At 47.5% G+C, this 18,266-nt stretch overlaps 1 protein-coding gene across 2 annotated transcripts in view; it reads left to right on the top strand.

Annotated features, from left to right (window-relative positions):
- Window positions 1–18,266, top strand: part of VPS13C (vacuolar protein sorting 13 homolog C) — a 2,773,485-nt gene that overhangs the window by 2,256,854 nt on the left and 498,365 nt on the right. For both annotated transcript variants that reach the window (XM_078680824.1, XM_078680823.1), the window contains exon 74: window positions 6,208–6,321. In XM_078680824.1, coding sequence (XP_078536950.1) covers window positions 6,208–6,321 — 114 coding nt within the window. The remainder of the gene's footprint in view (window positions 1–6,207; window positions 6,322–18,266) is intronic.

The following is an 18,266-nucleotide window of genomic DNA, read 5'->3' as shown; positions in this document are numbered from 1 at the left end:
GGCGCCCAGGGTGTTCACAAAATGCCTGGCGACGGTGGCTGCGCACCTCAGGAGGCAGAACGTTCACGTTTACCCTTATCTGGACGACTGGCTTGTCCAAGCAAAGTCGGCCCAGCTGTGCGCCGCAAACATGTCCCACACCATTCACCTTCTTCACAGTCTGGGATTCTCACTAAATTATCCCAACTCGCACCTTCAGCCAGCCCATGTGCGGCAGTATCTGGTCGCGACGATAGATACTCTGGCAGCCACAGCTCAGCCAAATTCTGTGAGGATCGACAGCATTCAGTCGCTCATCTAGAAGTTCAGATCGCAACACTCGCTTCCAGCAAGAGTGTTCATGCAGTTGATAGGCATGATGGCCTCCTGCATCTTCATAGTCCCGCACGCGAGGCTACGTATGCGTCCGCTTCAAGAGTGCTTGGCACGTCAGTGGAATCAGGCTCACGGACAGTTAAAAAATCTAGTGTTGGTAACCGGTCGGGCATACAACTCTCTGCATTGGTGGAATCCACACAACCTTTGCAAGGGCCGACCGTTCCAGGAGTCTGTGCCACAAATTATCCTGACGACGGACGCATCTCTCCAGGGTTGGGAGCTCATGTACTCCACTACACTGTGCAGGGACTATGGACAACGCAGCAAAAGAAGATGCACATCAACTACCTAGAACTGATGACAATCTTCATGGTGATGAAGGCATTCAAAGTACATCTGTGCAACAAAGTCGTGTTGATCCGGACGGACAACATGACAGCCATGTACTACATTCAGAAGCAGGGAGGTACACACTCTCCACAGTTGTCTCATCTGGCTCAGAGCATGTGGAAGTGGGCCTTTCAGAGGAACATCTTCCTCATGGCGGAACACCTCCCGGGCAAGGACAATCAGATGGCGGATCTGCTCAGCAGGTACAGCCACCAAATGCACGAGTGGGAGATACATCCAACAGTACTCCACCCGTACTTCCAGCAGTATTTTAGAGTGGTCCTCCCTGGTTCTCTTTTTTTTTTCTTAGCTGTGTTATGTTTTTTATGCACTCCCTTGTCAAATGCTCCAGGACGCTCCTTAGCTGGAGTAGCTGTGCGCACAATAAAAACCAATAACATAACATAACATAACATAACAGTGGGGTCATCCAGAGATAGACCTGTTTGCTACAAGGGAAAACGCAAAATTCCAACACTTTGCCGCCAGGTTCCCTCACCCACAGTCGCAGGGCAATGCGATATGGATGAACTGGTCAGGCAGATTTGCGTACGCTTTTCCCCCAGCACCTCTCATACCGCTGGTGGCTCCAAAGCTAAAGCAACACTCGATGACACTCATCCTGGTTGCTCCAACGTGGGCGCGCCAACCATGGTACACCACGTTTCTAGAACTCTCCGTGGTACCGCATCAAAGGCTGCACCTCACGCCCAGACTTTTGACGCAGAGCCATGGCAACATTCAGCACCCAGACCCGCAACAGCTCAACCTGGCGATCTGGCTCCTGAAGTCTTAGAATTTGTCTACCTTAACTTGCCTCCCGACTGCATGGATATCATACGGGAGGCAAGAAAGCCCACCACCAGAGCTTGCTATGCAGCAAAATGGAAGCGGTTTGTCATTTACTGTACAGAACACAACATCAACCCGCTAGATGCATCCACTCACAACATCATCTGTTATTTGTTACATCTTTACAAATACAAGCTGGCATATGCTTCCATTCGGATACACTTATCCGCCATAGCAGCTTATCTCCAAAACAGGCAGCATCTCTCCGTTTTCAGAGTGCCTGCCATTAAAGCCTTCCTAGAAGGACTGAAACGGGTCACCCCTCCCAGGACCCCGCCAGCTCCTGTATGGAACCTTAATGTGGTCCTCACCAGGCTGATGGGCCCACCTTTTGAGCCTCTGCATTCATGCGAGGTTCAGTTTTTAACATGGAAAGTGGCTTTTCTAATAGCCATTACGTCTCTGCGACGTGTTAGTGAGCTCCAGGCGCTCACTGTACAAGAGCCATTCATACAAATTCACTCGAACAGGGTGGTGCTGCGCACTAACCCTAAATTTCTTCCTAAGGTGGTTTCACAGTTCCATGTCAATCAGACCATTGAACTGCCCGCGTTCTTTCAAAACCCAGAAACAGTAGCCGAAAGAATGCTCCACACTCTTGACGTCAAACGAGCTTTGATGTACTAAATCGATAGGACCAAAGATTTTAGGAAGACACAACAACTCTTTGTTGCCTTTTCGGCCCAGCACAAAGGTAACCCCATTTCCAAAGCAGTGATAGCCAGGTGGATCGTTAAGTGTATTCAAATTTGCTATCACAAGGCTAAGCGCACTTTAACGGTCCCCCCAGAGCCCACTCCACCCGCAAGTTGGGGGCCTCCATGGTTTTCCTTGGTAATATACCTTTGGAAGACATTTGTAGAGCAGCCACATGGTCTACACGTCACACATTTACTAAACACTACTGTGTAGATGTGCACTCCAAGCAGCTGTAGGGCAGGCTGTTCTTAAGACACTTTTTCAAATGTCTGCAGCTGGCACAGGCGGCCGCCGTTAATGGAGGGACTGCTATATATTCTATGCTATAGATATGAATTCAGCAGCCCACATGCCTCGAACTGAATATGCTACTTACCAGTATGCATCTGTTCTTGGCATGTAGGGCTGCTGACATTCATATCGCCCGCCCTCCTCCCCGGCGCCTGTAGCGGCTGCAGAATTCAACCTTACTCTTAGCATGGTCATCGCTCACACTGTTACACGCCATCTTCGCCACAGTGGCTAAAAACAATCTGGGGATGGAGTCGATGCCCATGCGCACTGTAGTCCAGGGGAGGAGCCACCTATCTCGTGATACTTCGAAGACTCTTCCAGGACAACAATGTGCAATCATCCGGACCCAACACTAGGCGGCGATCTATGCTATAGATATGAATGTCAGCAGCCCTACATGCCAAGAACAGATGCATACTGGTAAGTAGCATATTCATTCCAAAAAATAAAAATAGTACTTAAATTTTGACTGATATCTTGTGTGGGAAAAAGTTATGAATGCCTAAGCATGCACCAAATATCAGAGAAGTCTCAGTGCTTGGGGAAGGGGGGGAGCCTTTGCTCCTAAGGAGGTTACTTCTTGCTTGTGGAAGGGGCTGCCAAAGGCACACTGCTGTCAGCCCCTCATTTTAAGGTCTCGCCTAGCTATTGCGAAAGCAATCGCTATGCGAGAGATATAGAGGTGATCCAGGAAAGCTTATCAAGAGGGCTTTGGAATGCGGATTATGGACAGTGCAAGTGCGCCGGGCACGCGCTTGCCATTTGCTCCCCCGCCTCCCCCCCCATTAGACTTGAAAGGCAGCCACTCGCACACCACCATTCCACCATTTGTCTGAGCCTCGGCATCATTCTTCAAATGAATGCCTCCCGCTCCCGCTCCCCCGCCCCTCGCCACAGCAATGCTGAGTGCTTGTTTTTAAGCAGGCACACCAGTCGCTACTTCCACCCACCCTTCAATACACATGCTGTGCGTATATGCTGTTTTTGTTGCTCAAGCTTTGTAAGAGTTTTATTAGTCTTCATAAACTAGAATGCAGTGTGTTTTAACTAAGCATTTGGAGTGCAGTCTGTTCATACCCGTTTTCTTAGACCAGCGTTTTTTATATAGAAGCTTCTTCCTTATGTGAATTTAGATTAACACATCTCCAGTCTCCGCTGAGGCATGTGTTTTATGTTTTCTCACCCTCAATTAGTATTGAACCCTTTGGGCACTGTAAAGACAGAACAGTTTGTTTTCCGTGTTTTAGACACTACCTCTGTGTTTACACACTACCCCTAGAAAGCAGTTTTGTGTTTTTAGACGACTGTCAATTTTGTGTTCAGTTTCTGCTCTCATATCTTACGATGCCTGTGGGCAGATTGATTTTCCAAGATTGCAATCAGGTCTCCACCCTCCAACTCCACCCTCCAAGTTCAACTCCACCCTCCAAGTCCAACTCCACACTCCAACTCCAACTGCACACTCCAACTCCAACTCCACCCTCCAACTTCAACTTCACCCTCCAACTTCAACTCCACCCTCCAACTTCAACTCCCCCCTCCAACTCCACCCTCCAACTCCACCCTCCAACTCCACCCTCCAACTCCACCCTCCAACTCCACCCTCCAACTCCACCCTCCACCCTCCAACCTCCACCTCCACCCTCCAACTCCACCTCCACCCTCCAACTCCAACCTCCAACTCCAACCTCCAACTCCAACCTCCAACTCCAACCTCCAACTCCAAACTCCAACCTCCAACTCCAACCTCCAACTCCAACCTCCAACTCCAACCTCCATCTCCAACCTCCAACTCAACCCTCCAACTCCAACTCCACCCTCCAACTCCACCCTCCAACTCCAACTCCACCCTCCAACTCCACCCTCCAACTCCAACTCCACCCTCCAACTCCAACTCCACCCTCCAACTCCAACTCCACCCTCCAACTCCACCCTCCAACTCCAATTCCACCCTCCAACTCCAATTCCACCCTCCAACTCCAATTCCACCCTCCAACTCCACCCTCCAACTCCAATTCCACCCTCCAACTCCAATTCCACCCTCCAACTCCAATTCCACCCTCCAACTCCAATTCCACCCTCCAACTCCAATTCCACCCTCCAACTCCAATTCCACACTCCAACTCCACCCTCCAACTCCACCCTCCAACTCCACCCTCCAACTCCACCCTCCAACTCCAACTCCACCCTCCAACTTCAACTCCACCCTCCAACTCCACCCTCCAACTCCACCCTCCAACTCCAACTCCACCCTCCAACTCCAACTCCACCCTCCAACTTCACCCTCCAACTCCACCCTCCAACTCCACCCTCCAACTCCACCTTTCAACTCCACCCTCCTACTCCATCACTCTGGAACACCACCACATCACTCTGGGACACCACCACATCCCTCTAATACACCACCACAAGACTCTAATACACCACCACATCACTCAGCCCAACCACATCATCACTCAGCACCACAACAGCACTGTCCTTGCTTGCTACCAACAAGCATTGCCATAGCCAATAACCACATCATCCCTCGGCACCACAACAGCACTGTCATTGCTTGCTACCAACAAGCATTGCCATAGCCAATAACCACATCATCACTCAGCACCACAACAGCACTGTCCTTGTTTGCTACCAACAAGCATTGCCATAGCCAATAGGACTCGTATTAGGAAAGTGTAAGCTATTGGCTTTGTGAATAACGATGCTATTAATTTATATATTTTCAAAGCCAACACATATTAAAAAAATGTGTAATTTACAATACCAAAAGCTCACACTTTCCTAATGCGAGACCTATTGCATTGCAAATACTTGTTCTGTATGCTCCCTACTCCCACCAGTTAATTTTTCTTTTTTTTAATTATATCTGTGTGAGGCAAGTAAATGTACAATGATGCTGGGCTACTTACTTTAAGGCGACTGTTTCCTGGGCTGTCATCTTCTGATCACTCCACCTTTTTTTAATTTTTACCTTCTTTTAGGGTACAGCAGACACTGCAACCTGACCACTCGATTACTCCCCTGGGCACACGATGCACAGTATAATAGGTTTCACTGGACTATCCATTTGCTTCGTCAATGTGTCATTTATTTCTCAACACTATTCATTGAGCATAAATCTAGCCACTGGCTTGGCTCAGCAACTATCTGTATAGTCAGGTTTAGCGTTTAGGCAAGATAAAAAAGAGTACTCAGAGCAAACATGAACATATGAGGTTACAGTTTAGGAGGCAGTGAACAATCTACTTTTAGTCCTTACTGTAAATTCTTTCAAGTTACCTATGTCAACCCTCAATTCATGTCCAGGTACAAGCCATCTATAAGGCTGGCTAGTTACATCTTTCAATAATGGCAAATATTCTATCGAATATATCTTATTAAGAAGCCTCTGCATGTTTGAGAACCAGTAGCATATATTTTTACAATGTCTGTATGCAGATTTAAAGAGTCTCGCTAGGTTCAAGGATTGGCCAAAGTTAGTAACATGGTAAGTAACTTGTCCAAGCGCCTACAGGTGCTTTTAGGTGTAACATTTAATTGTGGTACCTATCCAAATTTCGATGTCTCTTATGGATATCCCAATGTGTGATGGACAAACAATTATTTTATGTGTTTTTAATGTAAATGTTTTCACTTCTTCAATTTTTTTTTCAGTTTCTGAAACAGATGTATGTCCTTTTGCTGGGTCTTGATGTCCTAGGAAATCCTTTTGGATTAATACGAGGGCTTTCAGAGGGCGTGGAAGCTTTCTTCTATGAACCTTTCCAGGTATGATATTTACATTATATTTCGAAGCATTCTCAGACCATCAAAACTACTTTAGAACTGATATGATACTTGCTTTGATAGAACGCTAATGGTTTCCATCTCCTACATGTGATGCAAGCTCTATTACAGCTCCATCACGGCATGCAAACTCACAAACAAAATATTCATCAACATAGTACAGATGATGAAGCTGCACGACGTAAACTATTTAATAATGTGCTGAGCGAAATGAGAGAACCCTTTATCACGGCACCATATTGCAGAAGCGGGGGCAAAGATAACGAAGTCTTCAACAACACCTTGAATGTGCACCGTATATGAGGTGGCACAGAGTTAGTGCGCCCCGCTAAGTGAAAGTCCCGAACAAGACTAGAAAGGGGTCCCAGACATGCCCTGCAGATGGATGTAATAAAGCCAATCTGCCTCTAGTGAAAGACGGAGCTCCAGGTTCATACTTGCAGAGTTCACGTCTCCATTGGGGGCATCTCATTTTAAAGTATAATCGAGGGCACTGTACCGAAACATAGCGAATATATAATAACGAATGTGCTGGCTGGGTGCACTTAGTAACAGGTGTGCCACAGTGCAAACAGGAACAATGCATATGTTTCGAATTCAGGCCCTGAAAATCATTTTTGTTTTTCTTAAATATATGTCATTTTCAGTTAGCTGATTTATACACAAACCATGTATAACCCTAGGTCATGGTGCCTGGGAACAAAAAATCCGTTGTTATATTTTGTGTTATACGTAGACAGCATACAGTAATATTGCATTTTTTTGGGAAAGGAAGGGTAGCTGTCGTCTGAAATCATAGCTTTAAGAGCAAAGCCAGCTGCGGGATGAACATTAACTGTCTGACATATTTTCTTTGTTGAAAAGCCTATTCAACTACATTTTACCTCCAGGATGCAGATCTTGGCAGGGCTCTTTTATTTACTCTTGCTTAGCCTAGGGAGGTATCTTTAAGTTCCACCTTTTGCTCATAGCTAGTTGATTATCTACCAAAACCAATATTACAGGCAGACTCTGACTTGATGCACAGCCAGACTTCGTTTGGAGTTTTCTTGTTTGCCTCGTTCTCTTCACCTACTAAAAATGATTCATCAGCTCATCAAGAGCCCGACGACCCCTCCAAAGACAATTTGACAATCTGGCCTGGTTTAGCCAGGATTTGTATCTTTGGGGAAATCATGAGCTGTTTACTCAAACCAAAATATTTTCTTCTTCACTGCTGTGTTATGACAACGATGGACATCATGATCAAATACACATGTAAATTAAATATTTAAACATCATAAACATTCTCTTTATAAAATACAATGTTATATTCAGGCTGTTCCATCTGAAGACCTTGAGGGCTGAGAGGTATTAGTTGCAACCTTATTTACTCTGTTTGAAAGATGTTAGAAAGTATGGCTCACCGCTGCAATCAGTGTCTCTGTTTAGTTCACCTACAAAGTCTGCAACAACGTTCCCTCAAGAAGGATATATTGTCATCATACTGGTGGGTCATCATCCGTGTGAGTCAAACATGGATGCAGCCCAGTACCAATTCGGAGTCAAAGTGACTGCATGAATAAAGGGTGTATTTTTTCATCTTCTAATTATGTACAACTCAATGAAACAAGCATTTACAATGCAACGGTTTCGCCCTTGGAAAAGTTTGAGCTATTTGCTTTGTGAATGACAAACTTTTTATGTATGTGTTGGTTTTGAAAACAGATACATAAATGGCATTGTCATTTACAATGGCAATAGCTTAATCTCTCGCAAATGCGATTTCAACGTTCCAAGCACATCAGCCAGCGTAGTGAGGCCAAGCTGTGATAGAAGACTGTCCCGGGAAATATGGACCCCTCAGGACTAAAGGCCTGCAATATTAACTGGACTCTTCCCAGGAGCGACTCGGAAAATAGTTGTTCTTGTTGAAAGAGATAACAACTACAGCACTAATACTCTGAAAAGTGGTCACCATGGAGAGAAAGCAGACAGAAAAAGTGGTAAACAGAGATTAAGCACCGCACCGAGTCTTGTCCAAAGACACCGCTTGTTTTTTTCCTTTCATTTTTAAAAAAAAAAGTGAATTTATTATCCATGCTTTCTTTTACAAAGTAGAAAAAAGAGCGATGCAAGAAGGGTCTGGAGAAATTTGGAGCAAATATACTGGCACCTGACCAATAATATATTGTATACATAAAACTGTCAGCTAGCCAGAGATATTTCCTCAAGCCTTATGAAGCATACTCGACTTTCTTTGGAAATCAAGGACCTGCCTGCAAATGAACAACTGGTCTGGCAACACTGATCAACCAAACCAGACCACCTTCCAAGTAGATAAACGCTTTTGGGTGAGGCACAGAGAACAGAAAATGGGAAACTGCTTGAGGACATAAGGCTGGTCCAGACCCTATACTCTTAAATGAGCTGTGTGACAGAGATGCTGCGGATTCCTTCTAAGGCGCAAAAAATCCAGATGATTGTTATAGATGTGAATATTAGCTCCTGAAAGGCTACGTAGACGATGATGTAAACTCATAAACCATTAAATGAAAATGCTGTCAGGCTCTCTAACCCCTCCTTCATGCCGATATGAGATATTAACAGAATATACATATTTAGTTCAGTAATATTTCTCTATTGCAAGTAAAAGTGAGCAGTAGAAATAGAAAGCTTGTGGAAAGGTTAATATAGAAAAAAGGGATATGGGGATATGAAAAACAGTAAATAGGACAAAGTGATATAAATGTGACTTTAGAAATAGATGAAAGAGAGAGGGCGAAAGAAAGGGGTAGTGTGCTGGGGAGCATACATTTAGGAGTAGCAAAAGATAATGAGTTTGAGGAAATTAGAGACAAGAAATAGATGTAATAGTGATATAAAGAACAGAGGGAGTGTTGCAAAGGATTAATAGGAAAAGTGATGGAAGATAAACAGACGAGAGGGTGCAGGGAAAAGTGCAAAGGAGTGAGTGGCAGAAAGAGGGATCTAACAAGAAAGACAGGAAGAGGATTTGTGAAGAGGCTGATAGCCGGAGTGGGATGTCAGGACTGCAGTACGCCTTTGCCCTTGATGAATGAAGCTTACTTACTTGAGTTTTACATTTAAAATATACGTTTATTTTCTCTTATTGATTTTGAATAAATTCTCCTGACGGAGACAAGGAAGTGGATCTATTATTCTGCAAGTAGATGGTATAAATAAGACATAGATCAAGGGCAAGTTCTAATCTCCAAGCGCTACTCAGGTCCACCAACAGCAGGCAACTGAAACTGCAAATGTCACACAATTAACATCACGTTGACTCGTGGCAACACTGTCAAACACACACATGAAGCTACACACCCATTCGTCGCACATGCAACCATACACACACATTGCTGCATGTTAACTCTCACACATACACATACAGCAAACACCAGCAATCTCATGCCCACCTGTCATTAAACTATCAATTACACACACATGGTCACAAGTCCATTCATTAGACACCTGTCCCTCACACACAGTCACATATTCACTCTCAGACATACAGATTTCCATATAGGGTGACCTAAAGTCGTCTATGGAGGCATGGTACTTTCAGATGGATACATTTTAGGGAAATGAGTGTAACTCGATTCGTATGTTAGTTATTCCTGTCACTTTTTCTGAAGGAATCCATACTTTTTTGCACACTGTAAACCATTTATTTTAACATACCGAACTTGTCTTTCCTTAATGTACGAGGCCCATAATTTCCCACCCATACACTTTGTATTAGTCAGCGACTGCCAGGCAGGGTGTCCCCTCGTGCGATGCGCTCGCCGCAGGCCTTGCAGACGGAGATCCAAAAGCCTTTAAAGTCTGGGTAATAAAAAAAGGTCAACACTTAAAGGAAAACCATAAAAGCACGCATGTCAGAGCATAAAAATAGAAATTTGGGAAACGAGAGCAGGTCATGGGATGAACAGGAGCGAAATGCAGCTGGAGGAGAGCAAGGGAACGAAAGGAGGAGGAGAGGGTGAAAGGAGAAGGAGGAGAGGGTGAAAGGAGGAGGGGAAGAGAGGGTGAAAGGAGGAGTGGAAGAGAGGGTGAAAGGAAGAAGGAAGGTGGGACGAAAGGAAGAGGGGAGGGACGAAAGGAGGAGAGGGCTAAAGGAAGAGAGAAGGAGCGGGCAAAAGGAGGAGGGAAAGTGGGCGAAAGGAGGGGAGGAGAGGGCGCAAGAAAGAGGGTGAAAGGAGGAGGGGAAGAGGGCGAAAGGAAGAGGGGCGGGGAAGGACGAAAGGAGGAGGAGAGGGCAAAAGGAAGAGGGAAAATGAGGACGAAAGGAAGAGGGAAAGCAGAAGGATAGGTGCAGGCCTGTTTGACATCTGAGCTGCCAAAATCCAGATGTAGAAATGACCCGTCCAAGGGCTTACGTCAGAGGGCAGCTAGGATTTGAATTTACGAAGTGCCTTTCCAGTACCTAGGGTCTGACACATGCCTCTAGCCTGCTTCTGCTTAGAAGCGGGTAGCAGATTGGTTGTATTGGAGGCGAAGGGGGGCGGGTGAGGCCCCCGTGTGTACACTGTACACGGAAAGCAGTAAAGCGCCGGCAGGGTGTCCCCTCGTGCGATGCGCTCGCCGCAGGCCTTGCAGACGGAGATCCAAAAGCCTTTAAAGTCTGGGTAATAAAAAAGGTCAACACTTAAAGGAAAACCATAAAAGCACGCATGTCAGAGCATAAAAATAGAAATTTGGGAAACGAGAGCAGGTCATGGGATGAACAGGAGCGAAATGCAGCTGGAGGAGAGCAAGGGAAGGAGGGACGAAAGGAGGAGGAGAGGGTGAAAGGAGAAGGAGGAGAGGGTGAAAGGAGGAGGGGAAGAGAGGGTGAAAGGAGGAGTGGAAGAGAGGGTGAAAGGAAGAAGGAAGTGGGACGAAAGGAAGAGGGGAGGAGAGGACGAAAGGAAGAGGGGAGGGACGAAAGGAGGAGAGGGCCAAAGGAAGAGAGAAGGAGCGGGCAAAAGGAGGAGGGAAAGTGGGCGAAAGGAGGGGAGGAGAGGGCACAAGAAAGAGGGTGAAAGGAGGAGGGGAAGAGGGCGAAAGGAAGAGGGGCGGGGAGGGACGAAAGGAGGAGGAGAGGGCAAAAGGAAGAGGGAAAATGAGGACGAAAGGAAGAGGGAAAGAGGGCGAAAGGAGGAGGGTGAAAGGAGGAGGGGAGGAGAGGGCAAAAGGAGGAGGGTAGGAGAGGAAGAGGGAAGGAGAGGAAAAGAGAAGAGGGCAAAAGGAGGGGGGAGGGTGAGAGGAAGCGAGAGGAGAGGAGAAGAAGGGACACAGCGTCCAGCAGCGGGGTGTGTTTAGTCCGAGCAGAGAAGACCCTGGATTGTCCCGAAGCTTATTCTCCGCTTCCACAACCAGCCTGAGGAGTTTGCTGGGTACAGTTGGCGGTTTGATGTGGCACCGTCAGGGAGAAGCTGGCACTGGCGGGCAGTGTGGAAAGAGTGGGGCTGGCAGGCAGAGGCACTCTGAGGAAGGAGAGCCGCTGAGGGCAGAGGGAGAAGCCCGCAGCGCTTCGTTTGTGAAATAACAAGTGCTGGGGACTAAAGCGCTGCTCAGACACCTGTGTTTGGCGCTATAAAATGTCAGCCTGTCGAATACCAAGGGTGCGGAGCCTTAAATCCACCGCTGCCCTATTTAATTCGCTGCCAGTCACTCCCTGCCCCCTTATCTCAGTTTTACAGGTTCCTGCTTTCTCCGTTTATGGCGGGGTTTCCGTCTTTCTCCTCCCCCGTCTTTCTGTTTTGTGTTCGTTTCCTTCTCTTGCTCTCGGAAAAAGTCTAATGAGGAGAATTAATTGTTGGTGCCCACACAGGCTCAAATTAAGCACTAGAAGCATGTACCAGTGATCAGTGCTTTAAGTGGCACCAGCGGACAGTGTAAGAAGCATCTACTAGTGAACAAGCGCATAACTACCGAGCGGGGGGGGGGGGGAGGCTTCCTCCGTTGGCGGTGGGGGGGGACAGCGGGAGGGGGGTCGGGAAGGCTTCCTCCGTTGGCGGTGGAGGGGGGGGGGGGGCGGGAGCGGGATGTAAACAAAAGCAGACAGAAAAAATACATGAAGAGCGAAAACGTGCGGGAGCGGGATGTAAATTCCTCCGTTACCTTCTTCATGTTCTGTGCCATGTCATCGTATCTCTCGGCCTGTTCTGCCAGTTTGGCTTTCTGCACCAGCTCGTTTTTAGCCATGACTGCACTAGCTAAGTAAGACAAGCACTCACCTGGGCTCGTGGTCGGCATGAAATGACACAAAAACAACCCCCCTCCACAGAGGAAAACATTAGATTTTGCTGGCGCATGCGTACTTCGTACGCATTGCCGAGGCAAAACCTAACAAGTCAGGTCCCGGGCCGCGCTGTGATTGGCTGACGTCACGGGGGTGTCCCGGCCGGCAGCCAATCACAGCGCGGCCCGGGAATGACGTCACGGGGGTGTCCCGGGCCGGCAGCCAATCGCAGCGCGGCCCGGGACAAAGGGGCGGGGCTTTAAAAAAGCACCAGAAACGCCCCCGAATCGCGTTTTCAAGAGAGAGCGCGATTGACAGCCTCTGTCTCCCAATGGCTAGTCTCCATTTATGGAGCTAGCCAATTGGAAACAGAGGCGGTCCGAACATCCCTACTGTAGACAATAGTTTTCGATCTGGGAGGGGCTTTGCCCCTCGCCAGGTCGAAACCTAAAAAGGCTCTGTAACAGCTAAATCTAGAATAGTTGGGTTCCTCACGGTTTGACTTAAAACACGACAAAACACTGCATATAAACATGTCACCAATGGTCTTGGCTTTCAAATATTGCTAATAATGTTTTTATATAGTCTAAAAGCACTCAATTCTGTGACCTGGATGGGATAAGTGGTTAAAGTGTGTCTCCCAGGATTAAACATTGTAGTCTCCGGTCACATCCGATGTCAGAAGCGAGCGCCTAACTCAGTGACACATCTTGCAGTCATAGTTGTAAGTGAGCATTCCAGAATTTTACATTAGAATAATTGGCGTTACAAATCTCACTAGTCAGGGAATGTCAGTAATAAAGAGATTGGGTCTCAAGAACAGGAGGGAGATACTCCTAACTCACCCCCCCGCAAATTAGGATACATTTTGCTGTTTACTACACGTCCAATCCTGCAAGTTGGCTGAGGATGGTAGCACACTTATTGTCAGACCTGACCAGCATTTTTTCATAATTCAGCAGAAAAACTTCTTGCTGATCCAGCGAAAATATGGAGGCGAAATTTGCTTCGTGTGGGTCTCTATCTTTAGTTACATGAAAAGAACAACTGACGATAAACACGCTCCATTTAGCGTCCAACCAAAGTACACCTAAAAGAGGCTCAAAGGATTACCTCTCAATCAAGTTCCAAATTGAACAGTGCAGCAAATTGATCAAGTGTATACATTAAACTATGTAGCAGTTGACACATTCAAACAGCCATACACATCCAGTTGATGGGCACCCCATACATTAAAGAATATGGCAACTCAATTTAAGAAAGTGCTGAAATGCTGTAATGCTTGTAAAAGTTGTTATACAAATAATGATCACTGCTAATGTAAAAACTCATCTTGGCATGTAATGTAGAGATCACTGTGAGCCAGAAGGTGCAAGTACTCTCACCCCATTGTCATATATTTATACAAATCTGTAGCATTTGAAAAGTCACCACAATCAAAACAGCCCTGAGTACTTTTGTTGAAAGGTGGGAGTGAAATGTGGCAGCCTTACAAAATTTACAGTTGACCTTTTTCATAAGGGTTTACAACACATTCAGCAATAAAATATTGGTATAGATATCAGCAGACTGAAGTCCTTATGCCTAAACTACAGGGTTTACCGATTATTATTGCAACCTTCACGATAAAGAAATGATCTGATGTCACGTGGCCCATAGGGAAATTGTCGTCTTCATTAAGTTAGCATGAGCACGTTGCAGCGTGCCTGCTGCTTTGCGCATGTTACTACATGTCTTTAATTTTTGCAATACTTTCTATGGCTGTTTTCACTTGATAACTCATCGCTGTGTTCACTCTCTGCTTTTTCCTGGAATTTTGACTGAACATTATGTGCAAAGTTGAGCAACAATGCCCTTTGTTATTTTGTTCTGGTCAGGGCTTAGCACCTAGACAAAACATACCGATGCAGCTGTTGTTTCGACAGCACACTTTGTTTTACGGGAATACACAAATAGTTGGAAACACTTGGAGAGGGACCTTTCCAGGGAGAAGAGCTCTATTGTCTTTTCATGATGACATGTCACTTCATGATTTTTGAACTAGCTGCTATGCTGACAATATTTGTACTATGCATTTTCCTGCGTGCTGTGACATATATACTGCATACTAGGGCACATTAGTTAAAATAAATATTTTAAACTTTCGTATCTCTGTCAAGATCTTATTGTGGACAAGTACAAGAATGCAAGCGAAAAGGTGTGTCTTGTTACCTCGAGTCCTGAGACATCTGAGAGTGTTGTGTTCTGGGGAGTCCAATCATTTGTTTCTCTGTTAGTGAGTAGGAGAGCAAGTGAGACACTATAGCTTGTCGGTACAGGACCTATTTGTTCTAATGAAGTAGGAGGACTCAGTCCCTTTAAACCAAGGTCCTATAATCCTGCTCATAGTTCTGTTTTAGGGCAGAATCCCTGCAACACTGTAATGAAGAGTGTCTCGATCACCCAGTATTGGTTGATACAAAGATGTTTTTTGTCTAGTCTGACCGTTGCAAAATCACACATGACAGGTGCTACCTCAACTGGTTAATATAAGTCTTTGAGATCCAAGAGATTTTGCAGGATACTACCTATTTAAAGCTGATTAGGGAAGGGAAAAGCTGTACTGTCTTTTTAATATCCAGGAACAATATTTTTAGAGTCTTTGGTGTAATCAAAACATTGCTCAGAAAAGGATTAGAGGAGTTTGCTATGAACTGTGTCAATTGTTTTTAGGTTTCGCCCTGGCCGTAGCACTGCGCGAAGCAGTGCCCCGCCCCGGGCGAAATCTAATGTTATCTCAGTAGTGGGGACTTGAAACCGCCCCTTCTTCCATTGGCTAGCTCCATAAATGGAGGCTAGCCATTGGAAGACATCAGTGTCAATCCCTTTTTCCCAGTCAGAACGCGAATCGTGGGCGTTTCTGACTCTTTTTTTAAGTCCTGCCCCTTGTTGCCGTGTGTCCCGGGCCGCGCTGTGATTGGCTGCCGGCCCGGGACACCCCCGTGACGTCATTCCCCGGGCCGCGCTGTGATTGGCTGCCGGCCCGGGACACCCCCGTGATGTCATTTCCCGGGCCGCGCTGTGATTGGCTCCCGGCCCGGGACCTGACTTGTTTCTCTTTGTTTAGGCACTCTACGAATTTGCATGTGTATTCCAGCTGTCTCCCTTGTATACTTTCTCGCCTCTGCCACACTTGTGTTGTGCCTTCTCTGCCCATGTGCTTGTTTTCTCAATGAAGAAGACTCGCCGGGAGAAGAGGAGTGGGGATATTTTACCACATGAAGTGACCGCCCTCACCACCACTCAATCAGCCCTCCCTTTCTACAAGCTGAACGCTTTCAAGCGTGCTCAAGTTCTCACAAGCCGCTCCTCACTGCAGCACCACTCTTGTGGCTGTATGTTTACATGTGTTGCGCCCAATATACGCATCAGCAGCAAATGAGACGGGAGGCGGCGCGCAGCTGGTGGAGGTGGGGCCCCGTCACCCTCAGCTCCAGGAGGAGTCACATGCTCACCTGGGGGGGAAGAGCCCGCTCAGCTGAGGGAAGTGGAACGAGGAACTGGAAACAAACGTGAGAACTCGGAGTCCGAGGAGCCGGCACGGGGCGCACCGGAGTGGGGGGGGGGTGCAGGCAGACCACCTCAAGTTAAGGCTCAGCCCAGGTGGGACGTCGGAGCCTCGGTAACAGGGGCCATTGACGCCGCGTAGGGGTCTCAGGAAGAGGAGTTGAGCGGAACTCACGGGAAAGTGTCGCGGAAGAGGCAGCTTTGAGGCTGCTCGGGGCTGTGGGGTTCTGTCCGGGAGCGTCTGAGCCGGGCCTCCTGTGGAGGGCTCGGGGACCCAGTGCCCGGGAGTGGGTCGTTCTGTAGTCTTGTCCGGTCTGGGGTCAAGGGACACCCGGGGCTTTCTTCTCCAGGGGTCTGTATTCTTTTACCCATGCATGTAGCCTGGACGGGCCATCGCCCACCCTCTGCAGGCTCAGTGAAGACCCCCAGGGACCCGGATCAACTGCGCCTAGAGCCCGTGCGGGGCGGGGAGATGGCGAGCCCCCGGATCTGAGCCCGCCATGGGGGGCTGTGTGGGGAGACCGCCGCCAGGGGAGAGCCAGGGCTCCCGTGGCAGGGCGGCCGGACACCCCCGGAAGAGAGCAGGTAAGAGGGGTCTGGACTCCAGCCACAGGGGTGGGGGGGGGGCGTATGGGGAATCGTTTAGAATAAGTGCTGTTCTTAGACCTACCGCACACACCTCGAGAGGAGCAGAGATCCGTCTGTGCGGCGGAACATGAGAGGAGAGAGGAGACCACACACACACAACTCCCGTCATAAATGCAACTGTGATCTAATAATGGAGCGGGGAGACCAAGGGATAGCACAGGGCACCGACCATGTCCACCAGGGAGTGATTGGAGAAAATGGCCCGACCAGTGATTAAAATGAGCGAGGGTAGGGGTGCATATGGCGGGGATTCCCCACAAACTGTGATAGGCATTGGAACGTGGTCATGGAAGTTAGCAGGGATATACATTGGGGTTGTGCTTGCATCCTCTGTGGAGCTGAAAGTGGGCAAAGGCAAATTAACCTTTACTTTTAGAAAATAATAGTGGTACCTGGGATTTACAAGGCCCTTAGCTCCACAATCAACCAAGAGCAGAATAAAGTGGGAGACACTCTAGTGCTACGAGTCTGAAGGGCCCCTGCTGAAGGGATTCACTTGCATAGCCAAAGATGTGCATTTACATTAAGCAGTGCCAAGGGGGCTGAATGTGACTGCTGAGCTTGCATGGGGGCCCTGTCTCAAACACAGCAGCTTTGGACTGGCAACGAAAGAGTGGTAGTTGGCACTGACTGTGGGCATTCACCATCATAACCCCGAGGGAGCGGAGATCCGTGCAGATCTGCCTTGTGGACACTGGATGCACAAGCATCAGGAGATTAGGGGGAGGGGAGCTTCTGTGGGGTGTATGATGTAGCAGAAGAGCCACCCCAGGCTAGCCTTTGTGGTACCAATGAGTCCTTGGTTTGGGGACAAAGATGAGGACAGTATTGTGGGACTGAAGTGTTTCATGATCTGTGTACACCAGAGAAGACTAAAGGTATTTTGAATCCGCAACAATTATGTCACGTAGCAATTAGAAAACACAATCATTCTGACACGTGACAATAGCAAAGTCTCTAACTTAACACAGAAATCACTAGAACAGCATAGATAGTCTCCCTTCTTGCTCGCCCAATTATTGCAACTTTCAACTCATGACACTGCATGTATTTGCGCGTGTTTCTAGCAATTTCAAATGTGCATATATTTTTTTATTGCATATCATTTGTGTTGTATTCACCCTATCTACCACCTCTATCAACGGGTGGTCTGAAATGGATCTGTGTCCAGAGAATCGAAGCCCCTCTCTGTGCGGGCACTCACTCTATTTATAACGCTCCCCTCCCATGGGGGGCCTATCAGTAGTGCAGCAGGTGCAGTGGCACCGGGGCCCAATGATCTAAGGTTCTCTGGGGTTTAAGGGACTCTCTGCACCCATATATGTGTCTGCATTTCAGCACCTAAATGGGGACATTAGGGTTGGGGGTGTTTTCAGCTTCCATTAGTGCGCGTGGCAATCTCCCTACGCCACTGCCCTACCAGTGGCATGGGACCTCGGAAGAGGGTCCCTGATTTGGGCTGCATGTGGAAATGGGGTATCAGCAGAGTACGAGGGTGCTATAG

The sequence above is a fragment of the Lissotriton helveticus genome, chromosome 3_1 (genome assembly GCF_964261635.1).
Source record: "Lissotriton helveticus chromosome 3_1, aLisHel1.1, whole genome shotgun sequence".
NCBI lineage: Eukaryota > Metazoa > Chordata > Amphibia > Caudata > Salamandridae > Lissotriton > Lissotriton helveticus.
This window is presented reverse-complemented; position numbering and strand designations above follow the sequence as displayed.